Raw genomic sequence first — 21,398 nt, 5'->3', positions numbered from 1 at the left:
CTCCCAGATCGGCCGCTCTCTCCCTCTCCCAGATCGGCCGCTCTCTCCCCCTCCCAGATCGGCCGCTCTCTCCCTCTCCCAGATCGGCCGCTCTCTCCCTCTCCCAGATCGGCCGCTCTCTCCCCCTCCCAGATCGGCCGCTCTCTCCCTCTCCCAGATCGGCCGCTCTCTCCCTCCCCCACATCGGCCGCTCTCTCCCTCTCCCAGATCGGCCGCTCTCTCCCTCCCCAGATCGCCGCTCTCTCTCTCCCAGATCGGCCGCTCTCTCTCTCTCCCAGATCGGCCGCTCTCTCTCTCTCCCAGATCGGCCGCTCTCTCTCTCTCCCAGATCGGCCGCTCTCTCTCTCTCCCAGATCGGCCGCTCTCTCTCTCTCTCCCCCACATCGGCCGCTCTCTGTCCCCCAGATTGCCGCTCTCTCAGGAAGGACACGGGGACTCGCCACTGCTGTGTCATCACTGTTCAGAGGGAGGAGTGAAGCAGGGAGGGAGAGAGAGAGGGATGGAGGGAGGGAGGGAGGGAGGGAGGGAGAGAGAGGGGAGAAATCTGCGGGGATTAAATCTGTAATGTTTCAGTAATTCTTTTTTTCACATTCTTGTTTTGTCGTCATTCCAAATGAAAAATGTGCCCACGGGTCATTTTAATGAATGCCCTGTGCGCTTTCTCTGTGCGTTCATATTTCTTGGAGCCATTTGATACAGAATGTGCTAATGTTGAAGTCTGGGTTCGTGAATGATATGCACCCCAGTCCTGTTTGAGGAAATGTTTTCTAAACCTTGGGAAATGCACTTTTTGAAACTATTGTGATGCAATGGAAGGTATTCAAAATCTGAATTAACATCATACTCTATCACTTTTTATCACTGAACAATGGCATAAATAACCAAACCTAATAATTAACCTGTATATGGTGTAATGCCGTGGGAAACTGGGTTTTTACTAATTATTGCTTGGTGATAAAGGGTATTTATAAGGACTTCACAAATGTGTGAAAAGGAGGTTTCCATTAGAACTGGTGTAGGTCATCTCCTATGGCTTATAGTAACTCCTGGCCTCCTGCATTGGTAGAAATAGCTCTGGGTGATTGCAGTAAATTTCTGTTTATACTGTAAAGCACTGGATATTTTTTGTAAAGTATTTAATGTAGCATTTTCAGAACTTTAACTGTATTTTTAAAGAACTGTCCGGACAGCTTTTATGTCATATGAATGTATTGCTTTTTCGATTTTCTCCTTGTTCAGGTAACATCATGCATTTTGTCTGAGAGCATTTCGACACCCCACCAGTTAGGCCCATTTTAGCGGTGAGTAGGTCCTGCTAATCTGTTGCTTTTGTTTTTTGAGCATGCACATGCGTCCATGTCTGTGTGCGTGCACTTCTGCGCATGCATGCAGGTGTGTGAGCATGCATTTCTGCACATGCATGCATGTGTGTGAGCGTGCATTTCTGCACATGCATGCATGTGTGTGAGCATGCATTTCTGCACATGCATGCATGTGTGTGAGCGTGCATTTCTGCACATGCATGCAGGTGTGTGAGCGTGCATTTCTGCATATGTGCACGTGCGCATTTCTCTGCATGTGTGCATGTGGATGTGCATCTGTTTAGGTGTTCGTTCTAAAACTGTCATTGTAGTCTAAAGAACACCATTCAAACATTGCAGCCATTTGAACAACGTCCGATATCTTTGCAGTTAAATGCTATTCAGCTGTTGTTTACCCATCTTTCCTAAAACTTGTGTGGTTGGCATGGAGATGGTGGAGACCCAAAAGGGCGCATTGATTGCCCAGTGCTGCATGTGTGATGGTATATTTCAGAGTTATTCAATCTGAATTTCATAATATTTTAATGATGTTCACCTAATAAATAAAAACACTAGATGTGTGGAAGGTGTTCTGCAGCCTTGCTGTGGATTCTATGCAGCAGTAAGTAAAATTATATGCAAGTAAATTGCATTGCTATTTCTGGGAAGCCAAAATGGCGTCCAGTTAACGGCTTAATGCAATTTCAGGGGAAACTGAACAACATTTGCTTTCATGAAGCAAATAAACCCAAAAGCTGGGAAAATGCTGACCTTGCATGCTGAATTGGGTAATGCTCAGTCTCGCTGAAGTTTCCTCAGCTTATCTTCAGATACTTCACAGAAGGTAACTAAAATGTCCCAAGCTGTTTGATTGGATGCCAAAATAATGGTTCGGTGCAATCCATATTCTTTGTAACTTCATTTTAACATTCTGTGGAGCACTTGTGAATTGCATTAAGAAAATAAACTTTTTTTTCTAGCAACTGCTTGTACGCATCTCAAAAGCAAGTGAATAACCCACTGATATGACTTATACCATCACATTTTGTATTCAGGGTTCCCGTTTCAGGGTGGCTGTCCAGTCTTGCAGTCGTTCCCCATGCAGAGATCTCACATGCAGGCCTAGTGTGTGTAGTTACTGGCGGCCAATCACATGGCCTGAGAGGCAGATGCCCACTGCTCTGTTAGCTCTGCCAACAGCGGTATGCTCAAGAGAGAATGACGGGCAGCATTGCCATGGTCCCAAGTGTGGAACTTTGGGGCGTGTGTCATCTCTTTGACTGCTGTATGACATCATAATGGTGTTGGCCCTCCACACCACCGCATACTTCCCTCAGATGCAGTGATACCTCATTACTTTGCACTCGTTTGACGGACGTAGCAAAGCATGTGAGTGTGTGCACCGACGCAGACACACACACACACATGCACCTACACGCACGCACGCACACACACGTGCAAACACCCACACAAAATAGCCCCCCCCCGCCCCCCAAAGGGACTCGGAGACCAGGTGCAGACTGAAATTTTGGCCCGTGTGTCATCTCTTTGATGACCAGTGTATGACATCATAATGGTGTCATTACTTTGCGTTCATTTGCCGGACAAAGCAAAGAATGTCAGTGCGTGCAATGGGAATTAAATAACATCACATTGATGGCACACACACACACACACACCATACCCCCCAAAGTGACTCGGAGACCAGGTGCAGACTGACACTGTGCTATCGTAGCCTCAGTGTTTGGACATTGCTAAAATCTGACCCTCTCCCTGCTTGTACTGACCTTCTTAACCGTGAACCATCTCATTGTTCAGAGGGAACGGATATGAGATCATAAAACCATATTAGATGTACCAGGAGAATGCGTACAAAATGGTGCCCATATATTTTCTGTGCAGATTATACATATGAAGATTTGCTGCAGTATAGACCCATATTCAGACTTTTTTTTTTTTTTGGCACAGCGTGACCCGCGGCATGCTAAGTTTAGAACTGATTTCAAGGCTCTGATTGCTGGAGCTGCTTCTGTGTGAAGTTGGGGTTATTTAGCATTCGTGACTTTAAAAGTGAGAGTATTTAATTTTTTTTTTGTCCTGTTATGCGGTTATGGGAGAGAGCAGAGCTGGTCGTCGCTCACGTTGGCGCCGTTGGCGATTTCTCTTCCAGGAAAGGTGCGGGTGACGCTGGTTAATCATGGACGGTGGAGTGAACGGGAACACCACGGTACGACCTTTACCTGGATCTGGCATTCCAGCCCCGCAGAGTCTGCTCAGATCCTCAAAACTCGGCCTCAAACACCCGGACAGTGGCCTACGTCCGGACGCCACGCACCTTCCTGCCTTCACCAGGGTCTCCTCCTCTTCCTCCTTCTCCCGAGGCCCATCCAAGCCCAACCAGCAAAAGAGTGGCCCCTTCCTAGGTGTCCCCTCCTACAGAGCTGCCAGTGGGTCAGAAAATGGGAGCCAAACCCACCCGGCCTTCAGGAAGGAGGTACCCAGTGAGACCCACCAGGCCCCCCTCTCCTGTGGTGCCGTGGGAGAGCTAAGGAGGGACGTCAATGAAAACTGCCCGTCGGGCTACTCCGGGCACGGAGGGGTGGACAACGCTGCCTCCTGGGGGTCCGACGGACTCGGCACGGGGGGACCACCCCGCTCCGGCGTGAGCAGATTCGGGGAGACCCGTCCCTCCGGGCTCGGCAACCGGAACCGGACGTCCGCTGAGCCCGCCTCGTCCCGGCCGAACGGCGGTCAGAACCGGGGAGCCCGTCTGGGGTCCCGCGAGGAGTGCGGCTGCGTCTCGGATGAGGAGATGGGCAGCCCCGGGGACGCGTCCCCCGAATTCCGCCCGCCCCCGACCGCACCCCTTCCCGCGGGTCCGGCGGGTGCAGGTGTCCTCGCCGGCGGGCACAGAGCCGCACCCCCACCCCGGGTAAATATGGCGGCTGTGGCACCTTTCAGGCACAGGTGAGTGCTGTCGTCACCGTGTACTTACCCACCGCCGTCCTGATAGTCAGCCTGTCACATTCATATTCAACCTGCTTAACAGCGATTAGCATGCAGACAACAAGAATACACAGAATAGTTTCAGTGTATTAATAAACTGCTTATTTATTGATCCGCTGTTTATCATGGCACTCTAAATGAAAGAGCTTATGAATGTCTGAAATCTGAAGAGCATATTGTGAATATTGCTTCTATTTTTTCCCCCCATTGCGCAGTCCAAGAAAAATGTTTTCATTTCAGTTTTCCCTCACTCAAGATAAAAATAAATCTGGAGAATACTCTCATCAGCGTTCGGTTCTGATTTTCTACTTTCTGTTTTACTCTGTGCTCACTGGCCCTGTTTCCCACCCTGAATCTCTCAAACATTAAGCCAAGAGGACGTATTTAAACTTTTTTTTTATATAGCTGCTCTAGGCCATTGCTTTCCAGCAAAATAAAAACCCCTTTGTTCCACAAAACAACTGCCAGCTGGGTTCTGCCAGCCCATATTTCAAATTTTCCCTGTTCAGATGAGAAGAGTGCTCCTTGATTTGTAGGCTAATTGGCCTGAAAGAGTTGTTCTCTTTTCTCAAATTGCAGATTTTTGCCAAATCTTAAATCATAAACCGCTTCTCTAAAATGTGGGGGGTGGGGGGGTCGGGGGGTCGGGGGCTGCTGCATATAAAATTGGCTCTAGTTCCTATATGGACCCGCCTGATATGGATGTAAATACACTCAAACTAATGCTGACAATCTCACATTCATTGTTTTATTTCAAATCCTAATGTGCTGGAGTACAGATCCGAAACAACAACAAAAAATTGTCACTGTCCCAGTACTTCTGTATTTACCTGTACGTGAGGCTAACACGTGGAAAATGGGATGACATCAAAGTCGCGTTGGCGGCTTTGGCTTCAAATACAGTGAGACTCGGGTTGAAGGTGTGTGTGCTGTCTCAGGTTGCAGGTTCGAGGGACCGGTGACCTTTCAACCCTGAAGGAGCTCACTGAGCCCTCCTCTGTTGCCATGGAGACCTCCTGTAAGGACCTGGGTGAGTCACACTTCATTTCAATCTCAAAGGGCACAGTAAACCCAGGTAGAAATGTTGAGTCCGATGCCTTTAGCATTTCTTAAGGCCTTGTCTGAATCGGCCTCCTTACTATGGTGTCCTCTAAGTATGCACTGTCATACTGTGTACTGTTCAGTGCGTACATATGAGCAGTATGCTAGAAATTTCCTGCGTACTTATTTCCTAACCGTTCTGTGGAAGTGTTGTAAGACGTTCTACCCTTGCTCGGCCATGCGCGTGTGTCGTGGTCGTTGCTGAAGGAAGACGTCAGTGAAGTGGCGCCTCGTTTTAAAAACAAAGCTGCATTTTATATACTATGTGACCAAAATGGCCATTTACTTCCTGAATAGTATGCTCCGCGAATCTCCAAAAATAAGTATATCACCCTGGGATTTTAGGCATGCTACATTTAGTTAACCCACTTAATTTCACCCACTTAACAACTTTTTTGTACTCAACAAATATGCTCAATAGTAGGCAAGTGCACTGATTCTGACATGGCTTAAGTCAACTTTGTATGGAGCCACTGAGTACATGGCCTATGTGTTTTGGGTGTGTCAGACTGAACTCTGTCTTCCTCTTCCCCATTCTGAGTTTATCCATGTCTGTGAGTGACAGACATTCAAGTTTACTTCTGTAGCACCTTTCATACACATGGAAATCCAATGTGCTTCATACAAAAAAAAAAATGCACTCTTGCGCATATACATACACAAAATTAAGTGTAAAAAAAGATGCATAAAATATACATAGGAAAGCAAACGCACACTTGCATTTACACATTTATAAAATAAAGAGCTTTCAATTCAGTGAAAGCTCTTTGGAAGAATCCACAACTGCATTAACAGTCCTGCCGATTTATTACTCTATTACGGAGTTTGGTCTTGTCCATTCCTGTATAATGCAGTAGCATATTCTTATTTAATTCTTCATTTCCCATCGGTGTGCTACAGGCTTTTTGGTGCGATTATCTAAAATTATAACTTAGGTTTAATATTCTGCTTATGCTCTGGAAATTTGCTCACACAAAACTGCAGACACTAAATTGTGTTAAATTCTAGTTTTCAGAAACTGCCATAAATGTACTCTATGAATAGCCTGAGGTCGCATTCATGTAAAACACATTATAATTGCTTTTTTTTTTTTTTTTTTTTTGCAGAAGTCGAACCTAGAAACACACTGATAGCCTACAGACAGGTCCAGGCTAGGCTGCAGCATTCATAAGGATTCATAAGGATTTTGGAATATTTACGGGGAGTTACCTGTTCCTTAGTTGTTGTGGCCATCCCGGAAAATCCAGCTTTCCTGTTCTGGATTTTGGATTTAGGCTGCTGATTTGCCTAGGATCTGCGTGCGGAAAGAATTGGGAAAAGCTTAAACTTAAACATGTGGATCTCGTCCAAGAAATCCCGTGCTTATCTCACGATATGACAAACTGACAGGGGAGATTTCTCTGAGCAACTGCAGCGAGATGTTATCCATCTTTGGAGCTTCGGTGATATAATATATGAACTATAATCCAACTTTAGCCTTACTCTGTATTGCCAAAGAAAGTGATGTCATGTTGGGGGGGATGGGTGACAGGGCCGGGTCGTATAGTGGTTAGGGAACCGGGATTTCTACTTAAAAGATTGTAGGTTCAATTCCCAGCTGGGACATTGCTGTTGTATCGTTGTGCAAGGTAATCTAGCCGTATGGCTTCAGTCAATATCCTGCTGTGTTAACCCTTTGAATAGTTGTTTTGGAATGTTTTAAAAAAATTCCCAGGCAGTGTTCTAGAATAGCATTCAAGTTACCAGCAGCATTAGGATGTTCAGTTAAGAACATTCTAATCACATATTTGTGATCTTAAACATTAAAGAGTTAATGGACTGTGTGTGAATAATTTAAGCTGTGTGAGTTCTGGATAAGAACATCTGATGAATGTGTAAAATTACAGTAGAACTACAGTCTACTGGGACACTTGTGTTTCATAACCTGCTTATTGAGGAGATGTTTGAGAACTTGACATTCAAACGACAATTATGATTGAAATTTTCTTTAATGGCAATGTCTGCTTGAATGCCAAACCAGTGAGTCAGTCGGGAGCAATGTTCTCTACTCTTCAGTGGAGAACTGTCAGAGAGCGCATCAAGGAGTTGCATTACCTTTAACAAATTCAAATTACAGTGAGTTCAAGAATTAGCATCGATTCCTTAGCAGCAGAATATTGCTCCTGATCCGAGACAGAGATGTCCTAATATATAATGCTTACAGAGTTTACACAGTCTCGTATAAATAATTCACTCTGGAGAGGAAACTCCACATGCCTGTCCTCTTCATTTCACCCGTCCCGAGATTTATCTCTCCCCGGGAAATCAACGGTGAAATTTTTATTCCATTCTGCCTGTTTGGCGCATTTGAGAACCTCCGGTCACGGCTGGCTGTTCTTTTTTTTTTCTTCTTTCTTTCTTTTTTTATTTCTTCGATTCGCTCGTTTTTGGGTTATGAATCACGCAGCCCTCGCCTCTGGAGAGACGCACGGTGTCCGTCTGCAGGCCCCGGTGCCTGGAACGGGACCTCTTTCTCCCCAAACTGCTTCCTCCCGCACGTGCACGGGCCCATTGCGGGCCGAATTTATGCACCTGTCCCAGCCTCAGCTGGATCTGGCATTAGGGCGTCGCTTCACGGCAAGAGGAAACTGCGGAATTCAGAGCTGCAGTTCCAGCGCGCTCTTCTCACACACCAGTCAGTTCTGGTGTTATTTTATGGTCTGATAATAACAAGACTCACACAGCACACTGTCCTAGGGCTTGGCTGGCAAAAACCCTGCTCCTGGAGATCTGCCGTCCTGTAGGTTTTCATTTCAACCCTAATTTGACACACATGAATTCTACAAATTAGCAGCGCAATGAGATCTCTTGCTGTTGAATGAGGTGAGTGTTTTTAGGGTTGGAGTGAAAACCTACAGGACGGAATGATCTCTAGCTGTTGAATGAGGTGTGCTTTTTTAGGGTTGGAGTGAAAACCTACAGGACGGATTGATCTCTAGCTGTTGAATGAAGTGTGCTTTGTTAGGGTTGGAGTGAAAAATTACTGGACGGTAGATCTCGGGGAGCAGGATTGGGCAGCCCTGTCCTAAGGCATGGATACTCAAATCTGGCCCTTGAATTCAAATCCAGCCCTGGTTTTCTTTTCTCCCAGGCAATGAAGTAGGTAAGTAGTGCTGCTGATTGGTCAGGCTGTCTTCACACCTGACTCCCAGGTGAAGGGAGGGTGGAAAGCCAGCAGTGCTCTGCTCTGTGATTTAGGGTAACAGGGTCCCAGGGCGTTCGGTGGCGCGGTTGCCCCTGCGGTTCCCTGCGATGTCTGACGCAGAGCCGATGTAGAGCCAGTCTTGGAAACGGTAGCAAAGGAGGAAGGGAAAAAATAGCTCCCGTCTGTTTTTTCCTTTCGAGGTGCGGACTCAGGTGTGCAGCTCACGGGGGGGGGGGGAGGTGGCGTCATGCCGACGCTCGAGTCCTTGCAGTGATGGGCCCTGAGGCCGGGAATCATGATTGTGCCTGTGCCCTCTGTGCCGACTGTGGCCAGGGCAGTCTGCACCCCCCACCCAAATTCCTACTCCCCCAACCCTCCCTTTTTCTGGACACTGCACACCCCCATTACATTACACTCTTTTCCATTACATTGCATTTTGGTATTTAGCTAATGCTCTTGTTGGGAATGAATTAACCAGCTCACATTCTGTATATACAGTCCATGTATGCAGCTTGTATATATGCAGCTGCAACCTCTGATTCCCCTTACCACTGTTAGTCTGCGCTGTCTGCACCCTGTGATGGGACAGGCCTCAATATAATCTATCTGGTTAGAGAGATAATGGGTGCAAAGGAAGAGGATAAAAGTATAATCATAAGGGATAGATAAGTGGTTTCAAAGACAGCAGGCGAGCCCGCAGCTTCGACTGGCCTGTCCAGCGACGCTGTTGGACGTCAGGAGCCTGAATAAGCACTGAAGCTGGTTCTGAAGCTGCTGCTGCTGCCAGGCTGTGTGGGTCGCGAGCTGCTCTAATAACAGTCATTTTCAGACGGGCGAAAATAAGAGCGGCTGAGAAGAGCACACGAGAGAAAAGAGCTGGCTGGTGCCGTGGGACCTCCCTGCTGGGATCTAGTCCTCAAACCTGAGCTCGGGATCTCCCTGCTGGGGTCCAGTCCTGGGGAAGCAGTCGAACCCGAGCTCGAGATCTCCCTGCTGGGGTCCAGTCCTCAAACCCGAGCTCGGGATCTCCCTGCTGGGGTCCAGTCCTCAAACCCGAGCTCGGGATCTCCCTGCTGGGCTCCAGTCCTGGCGAAGCAGTCGAACCCAAGCTCGGGATCTCCTACCTCTGCGTCTCGCTCCATTGATGACACAGCCGCCGTGGAGCCGTTCGGTTCCGGAAGGCGCGGAATTCCGCGCTTCTGCTCTGGCGTATCCGACGGTATTCCAATATTCCGGGAAAATTACAGACCCCGGCGTTCCAGCTCCGGAGTCACTGGCCCCCCGGGGACGGGAGTAATTGCGGGAAAGGGAGTTAATTTAGACTCGGTGACACGCCCAGCTCGTACCGTGCAGAGCCATGTGGCTCGGAGTTAAACACAGCTTGTCACAGCTCAACCGCTCTGTGAGCCGCTTGTTTACTGTGTCACACTTAAGTGCGCTCTGATAAACGGGTCACATCGGCGCGCTGCGGTTTTTAAATACACCGTCAAAATGCGTTTTTGGCACATTTGGTGGCGAAAACTATTCATGAAAGGCATGACATAAGTCGTGTTCCCTTTTTAATTTCCATTTATAAGTCCTCAGCATTTGAATCGTTGCACATCGCTGCAGTTTCCTGCCAGTTTTCCTTCTGTGAACGTTGGCTAAGAGCGGCAGATCTGGCCCAGAAGCACGGCTGTGTGTCTGTGTGTCTGGATCGGGAGGTGAGGGGTCGACACGCTTAAGGGGCTGAAATGCAGAGGGCTGAAGTGGAAATGGGCTGGGTCTGGGACTGGGACTGGGACTGGGACTGGGTCTGGGTCTTGGTCTGGGGGGCGATTGACGGGGCCATGAAACGGGAGTGGAACAGAAATGGGTCCAGCAGCCTGAAGGACAAGCTGTCGTATCTGACGGCTGTTTTTCGAGGGCGGGTGGCATGGCCCCATAACTCCCGGAGGCACTCATTTGCACCTTTTTAACCCCAGAATGGAGTAACGTATGGGAACTCCCCCAGGGAACGTGCGTTGCGGTGTTGAGTGGAATACGGCATACGGTGGACAGGTGTGGTCTGTGGGGGTTAAAGGGTGTGGTGCATGGATCAGTTTTCACTCCCGGGCACGTTCTCTGTCCTGGGAGAACTGTCCTGGGTCTTTGCCCAGATTTATGGTTTTGTGGGGGTGTAAATACAGATGGGTCCTGTTAGGGACCCAGTACCTTGGGATTGAAATTTTGACTTTCATGCATTTCGTGTTTAAACCGCTGGATGTTGTATGTTGGCCATTTCATCTTGGAGTATGCGAGTATTTGGTGCAAAATTATAGCATTGGCCTTTTTGTTTAGGGACGCATTCTGTGTGTAGTTCTGACTTAGCAGAGACACAGCAATGGCCAAAACACTAAGTGGTCTTCGTAAGCTGCTGAGCCTCTTTTCTGAATCTGGTTATCGACCCAGTGAAGGTTTTCTTTTTTAGAAGGAAAGAAATGCGTACTGTGAGACTTGCGATGCAATCTGTGCGTTTGGCTTCCAGCCACACGCCGAGTTCACCTTCAGATACTTCCTGAGTTTCTCCAGACGACTTATTAAGTTCTTATCAGGTTTGCATATTGCATGATTTATCTTCTGATGATTATGTTTAGAAAACAGCCGTAGGTGCCCTTTAATTTGAACTGATTAGGTTTCTCTTGATGTGTCCAAACAAACGTATTTTCTCATGAGTACGATTAGATCGCTTTTTTAAAATGAGTGCAGGGGAGGATTGCTGAGCATCAGGTCTAGATTATAGGATGACAGAGAACTACGCTAACATTCATGTTTGGGACAGAGAAAAATGTTGCTGTTAATTTTTTTTTTTCCTTTTATCCTGGGGCTGTTTGCTCGCAGTCAGTTTGATGCAGTGGTTTGTATAGCTGTTCAGAATCAGCCCTGACAGATGTGCAACCTTTCCAAAAAGTGTGTCCTTTCGTACTCTTACTCATACACAGACACACACACAAGAACTCAGAGGGAGGGATGGAGAGAGGGAGGGAGAAGAGGAGAAGGCGGCTTTATTTGTCACGTGCATATACAGTAAAATTCGTCCTCTGCATTTAACCCATCCTAATTACTTAGGAGCAGTGGGCAGCCACAGTGCAGCACCCGGGGACCAACTCCAGTTCCGAGGCCAGTGCCTTGGTCAAGGGCAACGGCAGGAGTACACCCAGGGGCAATTTAGACTCTCCAATTTACCTAACCTGCATGTCTTTGGACTGTGGGAGGAAACCGGAGCACCCGGAGGAAACCCACGCAGGACACGGGGAGACCATGCAAACTCCACACAGAAAGGCCCGGACGGGGGCTCGAACCCAGAACCCAGAGAGAGAGAGAAAGAGAATATATATATAATACTAGCGCTGTATTATAATTTTAAGGAAGGGGAGCTTATGTGCACACATACATCTGATTGGGCTGCTAGTATGCACAGTTCAGCAAGAAAACAATGCATAATGCAATTCAGTTTTCCTGATCATGGTGATGGCTATTGGCTAGACAACCCAAGTTCACTTAAGCTGGCTTGACTATTTATTTTCCCCTCATATAGCCAGATTTCTAACTAGCTATAGCTATTAATTCCATCCTGCCTGCACCGGTAGATAGGTTCACGCTCTGCACTACTTCCTGTTGTGTCTGTTGCCTGGTGTTGGAGGTGTCAAAAAAGCATGGATACCACAGGGCATGGATACCAGGGGGAATCTGATTCAGTCCAACTGCAGACTGGTGCAGTGTCATCAGTCTCACGCCAGCAGGCATGGCGCCGTACTAAACTATCACACTCGTCATGCGTTTATGGATTTCAGCAGGCTGTAGTGTTTTTTTTTTTTTTTTTTTTTTAAGAAAAAAGAAAAGGAAAACTAGGCCTGTTATATTGAGTTGCCTGATGCCTGGACCAGAATACTGGAATGTTTGGAATTCAAATAATTTTTGCACAGGTCCAAGTTGGTGGTCATGCGATACTATAGTGTCTGGTTTGAGTAATTGTTTAAAAAAAAAAGATTGTTGGTTTGTAATGAATTTGCATTGTAACCACCCCCCTGGTCAGTGATCCGTTCTGACAACACCACCACAATGCCCCCTCCCGTTCCTCCAACAGTTTCGACAGCTCCTTCCCGCCTCATCCGAGATTAAGCTTCCAGCTTGTCCAGTTTTCTCAAATTCTCAATCTGGCAACCCTTAGTCAGAGGTTGCCAGGGCTCCGGGTTTCAGGTTGCACTCCCAAACTGCTTCCGTTGCCCATTTAAAATGAGCAGTAGCTGGAATGCTGAAATTCCCAGAATAAATAACCCCCATTAAAATTTGATCAGTTGTGCGGTGCGGTGCATTCCTCCCGCTGGATGCGGCGTGGACAGCCCCTTCACCGTCATAATGCGCCGAGAGAGATGCAGGCTGCAGGGTTTCCATGGCGCGCGCGGCTGCAGCAGGGCATTGTGGGATACTCCAGGGAGAGGAGTGTGAGGTGTGTGGAGAAATAGGCTCAGTTATAAGGGATCGTGGTGAAAGGGATAAACCACCACCCTTCACGTCTCACGAATATAAAAAAGATTAAAAGTAAGGTTTTTTTCCTCATTGAAAACATGATAACATAATTACAGAGCCCTTGTCACCACACAGCTTGTATAGCATGATGGGGAGTAAACCACCACAGGCTGAAGTGCCTGGTTTTATAAGGACTGCACAGTCCCGTTTGCTCCTAGTTAAATGACCACACACTTCTCATTGGGCCTAACGTCATTCGCTCTGCCCAGTCCAGTTAGGGTGCAGTTAGCCGGTTAGCCATAGCTGACATACTTGTGAGTTTTTCGCCATGTGAGTCTAGCTTTAGAAAACACTGCATTATTAGTAGTTTAACTAGGACTGACCTAAAGAGGAAATTTGACTCATTCCTTTCTTGTTCTAAGGCTGATTAATGTCGCAGTGCCAAATGCTGTTAAAGTCCCGTGATGCATTTCCACTACCCTAGGTAATTTCACCCCCCCCCCCCCAGCCAATAGTAGCAGTACACATGAATAAACTTGAATGAATAAACATTAATCCTAAATACTATCAATAGGATTGCCAGATTTATAATTTGTGAAAACAGTGGAAGATTCATTACGAACTAGCAGTCAAATTTCAGTTGCTTAGTCAGGCTGGACATTTACATTGTCCGTTCAGGACCACAAACCAGGCCTGTACAAATAATTTGAAAAACCAGACATTTCGTCTGGCAGCCCTAACTGTCAATGTGACTGAAGAAAGAATGGTTATAGGTCGTTTTTGCTAAAATGTCACTGGGTCGTGTGCTGTGTGTGAACAAGAAATGGATGTCAAGAGCTTGGCAGACAGAACAGTTTCATGTGGCAGGAAATACTGATTTCCTAAACAATAACACTTCATGTTTTTCTGGGAACGTGTCTGATTTTTATGAACCCTTGTGCAAACATTCGAGATAAGAATGGATGTCTGGCTTTGTTTCGTAACTGGCTATTTTGATTAATTTGGATGATTTAAATGGTATTGCTTCCTTTAGTAAAGCTTGCAAGTTCCTCTCGTTCTCACGACACTAAGAAGAGAGAGGTTGAGGTTTAATAGCGTTGTGGCTCATGGTCTGTGTCTGCATCTCTGTTCAGCCACTCGTTAATCGATCAAAAAATAATTTTATTTAAAATTAATAGTTGCCGTGTCAATCTGCGGGGTGAGACCGTGATCCCACTAAATTGGAGTCCAAAATTAACTGAAATCTGAAATTGCCAATAAAAATATTATGTTACTAATGCTGCTATTGTGGAAGATTACATTAAAATTTATTGGTTGAGGTTAAATATAGTGACTGAAAATCATGAGAGAACTGCCTTTATCTGTAACTGAATTCACTGAATGTGTATATGTACATCATCTAAGATGGGAGAGGGAGAGAGGACCAGAACAAAGGGATTTACTGAGAAAAAACAGAACTGTGGGAAGGAAAAAATGGGGTATGTGATGGTGCAGTAATACACTGGAAGGTCTCCAGTTTTTACAGGAGGATTGTAATTTATCACCGGCCCCTTAGGGTTCACACTTTACACTGTGGCGCTGAGAAGCATCTTTATGCGATGCAGAGAGAGGGAGAGCGGAGCGGAGAGGAGAGGAGGGGGTGTGGAAAGGGGGAGGGAACACTGCTGTCTCTTTCTCCTCTGTCATTTGGCTGCGGAGCAGTTCAGCGGAAAGGAGGGTCCAGTGAAAGGAGGAGAGAAACGGAGCGGGGGATAGAAAGAGAGAGAGAGGGTGGGAGAGAGAGGGCAGTGCAGATGCAGCAGCAGCAGCAGCTGTAGCCGTCTCTCAGCAGAGCAGAGGAAGAGAGGGGGGGAGCTGGACCAGCAGAACGAGCGGAGCCAGAAACGAGGGGATTTACAAAAGAGAAACTGAGCTGAGCGGAGCTGATTACCGACGTCTGGCTCCTCCACCGATTTACATCTGTCTGCAGCAGTCTGTCACTGGCCTGCTGTCCTCCTGACAAAGAGGAGGAGAGAGGGAGAGAGAGACAGAGAGAGAGGCAGTGGGGTAGGTGTGAGAGACAGAGAGAGAGAGAGCAAGAAGGAGACAGTGAGAGGGAGGGAGAAACTGTAGAGGAGAAGGAGAGACTGTGAGTGAGCGAGAGGGAGAAAAAGAGAGAGAGAGAGAGAGAGAGAGAGAGAGAGAGAGGGAGAGATTGTTGCTGTTGTCTTTTCCCCCCGGCTCCGTGCTGATGCTGTGAAATGGCTGCTCGCAGGGCTGCTGCTCAGGACTAGCGTGCGAGGCCGAGACCAGGACCTGAAGACGGACTCCGCGGACGGATCGAGGACGGAGGGCAAAGCACCCGCCATGGCGGCCAAGCGGGGCAAGCCGGGGGTGCCTCAGGGGGGCGCCCCGCGCGGGGAGCTGCGGGTGTTCCGCGCGGGCAGCCAGGAGGGGCGCCTGCCCGTCCCGTCGAACCTGCGCAAGCAGAAGTCGCTCACCAACCTGGCGGTGCTCACCGACGCCGAGAAGAAGATGCAGCTGTACCAGCCCGAGTGGCGCGACGACATGGGCAAGCCCGGCACCGGCTCGCTGCGGGCGGGCAAGGCCAAGGCGGGCGCGGGCGGGGGGCCCGCCCCGCTGTCCCGGAACCTGTCCAAGTCGGAGCACTCGCTGTTCCAGGGCAAGCCCCGCCCCTTCAGCCCGCTGGCGGCCCCCGCGGCGCTGGGCAAGCAGAGCCGCATCCCGCGCGCGCCCTACGCCGAGGTCAAGCCCCTCAGCAAGGCGCCCGACGACGGCAAGTCCGACGACGAGATCCTGTCCGGCAAGGCCAAGGCCGAGGACAAGAAGCCGCCGCTGGCCGGGGGGGCCGGCGAGGGCGGGGCCAAGGGGCAGGGCGGCGAGGGGGACAAGCCCTTCCTGAAGGTGGACCCCGAGCTGGTGGTCACGGTGCTGGGCGACCTGGAGCAGCTGCTCTTCAGCCAGATGCTGGGTGAGTACTGTCGCCACGCCCCCCCCCATCCCCAAACCCTTCCCATCCCGCCGGGAGGGTGTCCGCTCATGACTCCCGCTTCTCTGTCCGTCGGCCGTCGCCATGGCTGCCACGCCCCCACCCCCCCCCCACCCCTCCTCCAGCTGTCCCTGCAGACGTCGTCGCGGTAACACCAGTGCCTTTTGTTCCGAATGGAGCCGATCTTGTGCCACCGTGATTGATGAAGCCCCCCCCCCCCACCCCCCCGGGTTTATAAATAGCCGTTTCTCGCCGTTAATATTTCACGCCGTGCGAAATGCCCCCCCCCTCGTACCACCGAGGCGTCGTCTGCTCTCGAGATTCGACCGCTGCTCCCTTTACCCGAAACGGATCTGCAGTGGTCAGACTAGCGTGGCTGTCGTGTAATTTGTGCATTATGCATTAAGCATTCAGTGTGCTGATATAGCCCGTGAAACGTGATGAATTTTTACGTGTGCATTTCTTTTTTTTTTCTTTTTTTGATCATCGATCCGTCCCCAGGTTCAGCCGTGCTGATGCGATGCGCTTGCTCCATGCACCAGACTGCAGAGGGGGCGCAGGATATGTATTGCATCGTTTCCCAGGAAGCGGGGAGGCATAACAATGGATATTTAAAATAAATAAATAAATAAACACACCCTCCCCCCCTGAAAAAACAGGACCCGGAGCGCTCTGGCTTAATTTCGGTTGGTGACATATTTAGCCTCCCCTCATAATTGCGTTCCTCCCCTGGCTGCTGGCAGCTGATGCCCCGCCCCCCTGCCTTTTTGCAGGGCATCGTGGGAGAAAGCTGGCCGTGGTGGGCTTGTCCGTCTCGCAGGGATCTCAGGCAGCATCCCGCTGCGCCGCCGTTTTTATTAGCGTACCGGGTTAGCCTTGTTTTTCGTTATGGGGGTTCGGAACGGCTGCTCCATAGCCTTCTTTCTCTAGTGGAAGGATAGTAAGGCTGGGTAGTATAATGGTTAGGAAACCGGGCTTGTAAATCAAAGGTTGTGGGTTTGACTCTGATGAAATGCTGCTGGTTTACATTTGGGAGGCAAATTCTGCTAAAGACAAAATCACTTCCTATCCGCAGTTTACAATCCGTGGACAGTAGCATACTTGTGACAGGGGGGTGATGACTCAGTGGTGTAGTCATTACTGTAGTAAAGCTGGATGACCTGTTTTGCCGCATTTCCACAGTTTAATAACAGAATCCACCGCTCATGGGTTTGCATCCATTTGCTCCCTTGCAAAAACCCCATAATCTCCTTTTGAGTGAAGGACAGGTGCAAATAGAGAGGATTATAGTGCCATTCATAAATTCGGCTCAATTGACTTACTGTACATCCCAAACTAATTTGACACGTCCGTGCTGATCTTGGGTCATCGTTTAGTTTCTGACCCTTTACCGGTTTTTGTCCCTCTCTGGGTTTTTCCGTGCGGCTCTCTCTCTTTGTCCTCCGCGCGTTTCCAGTGCGCGTGCGGTTTGATTCGTCCCTGTCCCCGTCCCACTGCAGTGACCAGAGTCGCCGACGACGCACCGCGACAGACAGGACGCTAACGGTAGCGCCGAGCCCTGGGCCCTGAATTCCGGCCTCTCCTGCCTGCCTGGCCGTACGTCTGTGGGTCAGCAGGTTAATGAATCCCAGCTCTCTCTCTGCGTTTCTGCGCTGGATCATCTCAGCCAGATGGCTTCCATTCAGCCCTGCTCCGCTCCCTGATTCAGTAATGCCCGTGTGATTCACATATTGGGGTTAGCCTCGTTTGCTGCTGTTAGGTTTCAGGCTTGCCGCTACACTGCTTTTTTTCTCAGCTGGACAGGTAACAAGGTTAGAGAAACCGGGCTTGTAACTCAAAGGGTTGCGGGTTCGAATCCCAGTGAGTGTTCAGCTGTTGCTCGGTGAAGGCCCCTCACCTGAAATGCTGTATCTTATGAACTGAGCAGTGAAGCTTCATTAAAATATCTAGCTAGAAATGGATTGAATGTTAAAAACAAATAAAGGAAGAACGATCTGTGTAACTTGCTCTTGATGAGGGCATCTGCCACGCCCTGAAACGTATTGGTGTGTAGCGAATGTTTCTTCCAAAGACGAAAGATGAGCTTGTACTTGGTTCCACATTCCATGCAGCTCCATACCCACATTGTGATCTGAATATGATGAATCAGTGCCGACTGCAGTCAGCATTATTCTGGGTGTGTGGGATGAGTTGCTGTCTTCAGCTGAAGCGTCTGGTTAGCCTTTCTCATCAGTATCGGAGCTATTTCCATGTCTTTTGATGCCTCTCATTTCTGGAGCCTGCAGGAATACTGTAACTGAGATTTACTTCTCTTCACGTCTTGGAAGAGGCGGCTGATTCGAGCATAAATTATTGGAGACTGGGAATCCAGATTTGAACCAGCATGTTATTATGTGGATAGATCACTTTCTGGGTTTAAAAAAATTATTATTTCAGTTTTTGAATCAGTTTTTAGATGGGCCTAGACAGTTTGTGTGTGTGATGAAGGAAATTTGAGATATTTACACAAGTTTCTGGTGACTTGCTGGCTTTACCGTGGCTGGTATGAGAGCACTTTGGGGTTTGTGGTCTGAAGAAAGAAAAAAGAAAATGCACTACATGTAACTCCAGAGCTGCTTGCTGAGTGGCGTTTTATTTCATAAGGCTGTACATATGAAGTTATTAATTAATGTAGTGTTTATTCACAGTTATAACTATGAGCTTATAAACTGGGCTGGTGCTTCCTCTGTTCAGCACAGTGATGTCAGGCTGCTTGTGTACTAGGACAATAACCAGAAATAATATATAAAATATTGTTTTTTTGAAGAGTACTTGGGCAATATACCGAAGAATGAGATTATACTAAGAGAGAGATCCGTGCCTTCGACTGAAACCGGAAAAGTACTTTGTTCCTTTAAGCAGCCTTTCATGGAAAACAGCTGGTTTCATGATGGATCGAACTGGGAAGATTCTTTAGAGCCTTTTTTCTTTTTTTTTAGCTGAAGAGCCATTGGCTGAGACATAGCTGTTAAAGGCTGAATGTGTGTTCTCACACAAGGAATATTTTGTAAAATGTCTCCATTTGACTTAATTTCCTTGTTATTAAGGCCCACGGATAAGAAATGTTGGCTGACCTTTTACGTTTGCGGTTTAATGTGGCCTTATTGTTTGCTGCTGGGGGTTTCTAAGTCATGCCAAACTGTCTGCCCACTACAGCTGATTTACTCTGATATTATCATCTGCTTATAATGATATGTTTGTGTATCTCACATCCTCTAATTGATGGACTTAATGTCTAATCATTAAATTTGAGTGGTGCTGCAGGAAGATTCTGAAATGCCATTGCTCAAGGCTGCTAGCTGTATTATTATTTTATTTGACCTCATTAAAAGATCATTTTAATCTATCCCTGAAGTATCTGAGAGGCTGGACTGCACCCAATCATAACCTGGCTAGGGCATGATTAGTCTGTACCCCCCCATTATCGGTGCCCCCTTTGTTCACCATGCATCAGGTTAGCAGCCCATGTCAATAAGCACAAACGTTCACAGACATGCTTGGCGTTTTGTATAGAAAATTTGTTGTGTGTATTTGAAAATACACGATAAAAGGGGACTGTGTTGACTGAACTCTCACAGTTCTTGTGCATGTGTACAGCTGGTAGAAATGCACCCCATCTGTCCAAAAAGGTATTTTATCAGAGTAAATTTTACACTAAGCGTTCTGCTGTGTAGGCATGCATTTGCATGTGCATTGTAGCAGAAGCACGGATGGACGTGCGTCTTGTTACCAACGTTTCATCGTTTTTCAGAGAGCCAGATGTAGGCTATTTGTTCTCTGACGTTGAGGTGCACCGATGAAGCCTCTGCTTTGTCTTGCCGTTTGTCATTCTGCAGTCGCTGAATGTGTAATGCAGTTATAGCCTTGGCTAATGTCACTTAGCATGCGCACAAAATGCTAATTTAATATTAGCCCCTCAATCTAATTTCCCTCAGAGCTCAGGGAAGAGCCCGGCGAAACTACGGCAGAAGCCAGCGCTCTGTTTACGGTGGAGACAGGAAACCCATGGCCTGCAACAGGGCTGCCCAACTCTGTGCCTGGGGATCTACCATCCTGTAGGATTTCACTCCAACCCTAACAAAGCACACCTCACTCAACCACTAGTGATCTACCATCCTGTAGGATTTCACTCCAAGCCTAACAACACTCCAACTCATGCCTGGGATCTACCATCCTGTAGGATTTCACTCCAACCCTAACAAAGCTCACCTCACTCAGCAGCTAGTGATCTACCATCCTGTAGGTTTTCATTCCAGCCCTAACAAAGCCCACCTCATTCAGCTAGAGCTAAAGTTCTCATTGAGCTGCTCATTAGTAGAATAAGGTGTGCCAATTTAGGGTTGGAATGAAAACCTACAGAACGGTAGATCTCCAGGAACAGGATTGGTCAGCCCTGTGCTAAAGTCTGCATCCATCCCTTGATGATGTGGAGTTAATCTGTGACAGTAAAGAATCTTGGTTTATGTTATAATTGTTATCAGTGCAGAACAATGCTATTCAACTGTATGTGTTCCTTTGTAAAATCATAAGCTGTTTTCTTCCAGTATAGAATAAGGCAAGCGTATTAAATGCAGACTCCATTTCAGTGTTGTTAAAACGGCAACAAAAGACCTCAGTTCCTGGATATAGCCGCAGAAAAGTCTGCTTCATTGTGGTGTATTTATTTATTTATTTATTTCTGTGTCAGAGTTTTTCTAGCTTCCCCCGAGTGCCTAACCCAAGCCTCAGTGGTGTGTTTTTTGAACAGAAACACTTCAGACTGCTCTGAAGGTCATTCGGTGCTGTAGCTTATTTGGTTTTCTGCTCTCGAAGATCTGTCTCTGAACGGATTTCACTTCACACATTGCTTTCTTAGAACTACTGGTACGTACAGTTCAATGTCAGGTGTACATGTGCATGCAAGCTCCCCTGCTTTAAATTATGATGCAAAAATATGATACGACCCGAATACGTATATGTTAGAGAGATGGATAAATTAGAGAGAGATTATATTTTATGTCTGTCACTCTAACGCACTCTTTCGCGCTCTGTTTTTCTCTTTCTCTGTCTACATAATTTGAGATGTGTGCGCGGCACCTAAGATGATTTGACCTCCTGAGGTTAATTTGAAATTTAAGTGGGCGTAACTGCCATTGGCCTCAATGGCTGGCCCAGCAGCTATCTTTTAAATTATGGCCTGTCAATCTCAGAAGTGGGCGGAGCAGTTAAATTGGTCCACTTAAGGCAGTAATAAGTTGCCGGTGGTGGGAAAGGATGGCTGGCCCTTGGGGAATAGGTTTGGACACCACTT

At 47.7% G+C, this 21,398-nt stretch overlaps 1 protein-coding gene across 1 annotated transcript in view; it reads left to right on the top strand.

Annotated features, from left to right (window-relative positions):
• The first annotated feature begins 414 nt into the window (after positions 1–414).
• The window catches only part of LOC135238640 (neuron navigator 1-like), a 98,884-nt gene continuing 77,900 nt past the window's right edge, over positions 415–21,398 (top strand). The window contains exons 1-4 of the mRNA XM_064306761.1: positions 415–1,301; positions 3,472–4,268; positions 5,246–5,337; positions 15,335–16,051. Of these exons, the coding sequence (XP_064162831.1) occupies positions 3,499–4,268; positions 5,246–5,337; positions 15,335–16,051 (1,579 nt within the window). The 5' untranslated portion in view covers positions 415–1,301; positions 3,472–3,498. The remainder of the gene's footprint in view (positions 1,302–3,471; positions 4,269–5,245; positions 5,338–15,334; positions 16,052–21,398) is intronic.

This window comes from Anguilla rostrata, chromosome 13 (assembly GCF_018555375.3).
Source record: "Anguilla rostrata isolate EN2019 chromosome 13, ASM1855537v3, whole genome shotgun sequence".
Classification (NCBI taxonomy): Eukaryota; Metazoa; Chordata; class Actinopteri; order Anguilliformes; family Anguillidae; genus Anguilla; species Anguilla rostrata.
The sequence above is the reverse complement of the archived record's forward strand: the minus strand, read 5'-3'. Positions and strand labels throughout refer to the sequence as shown.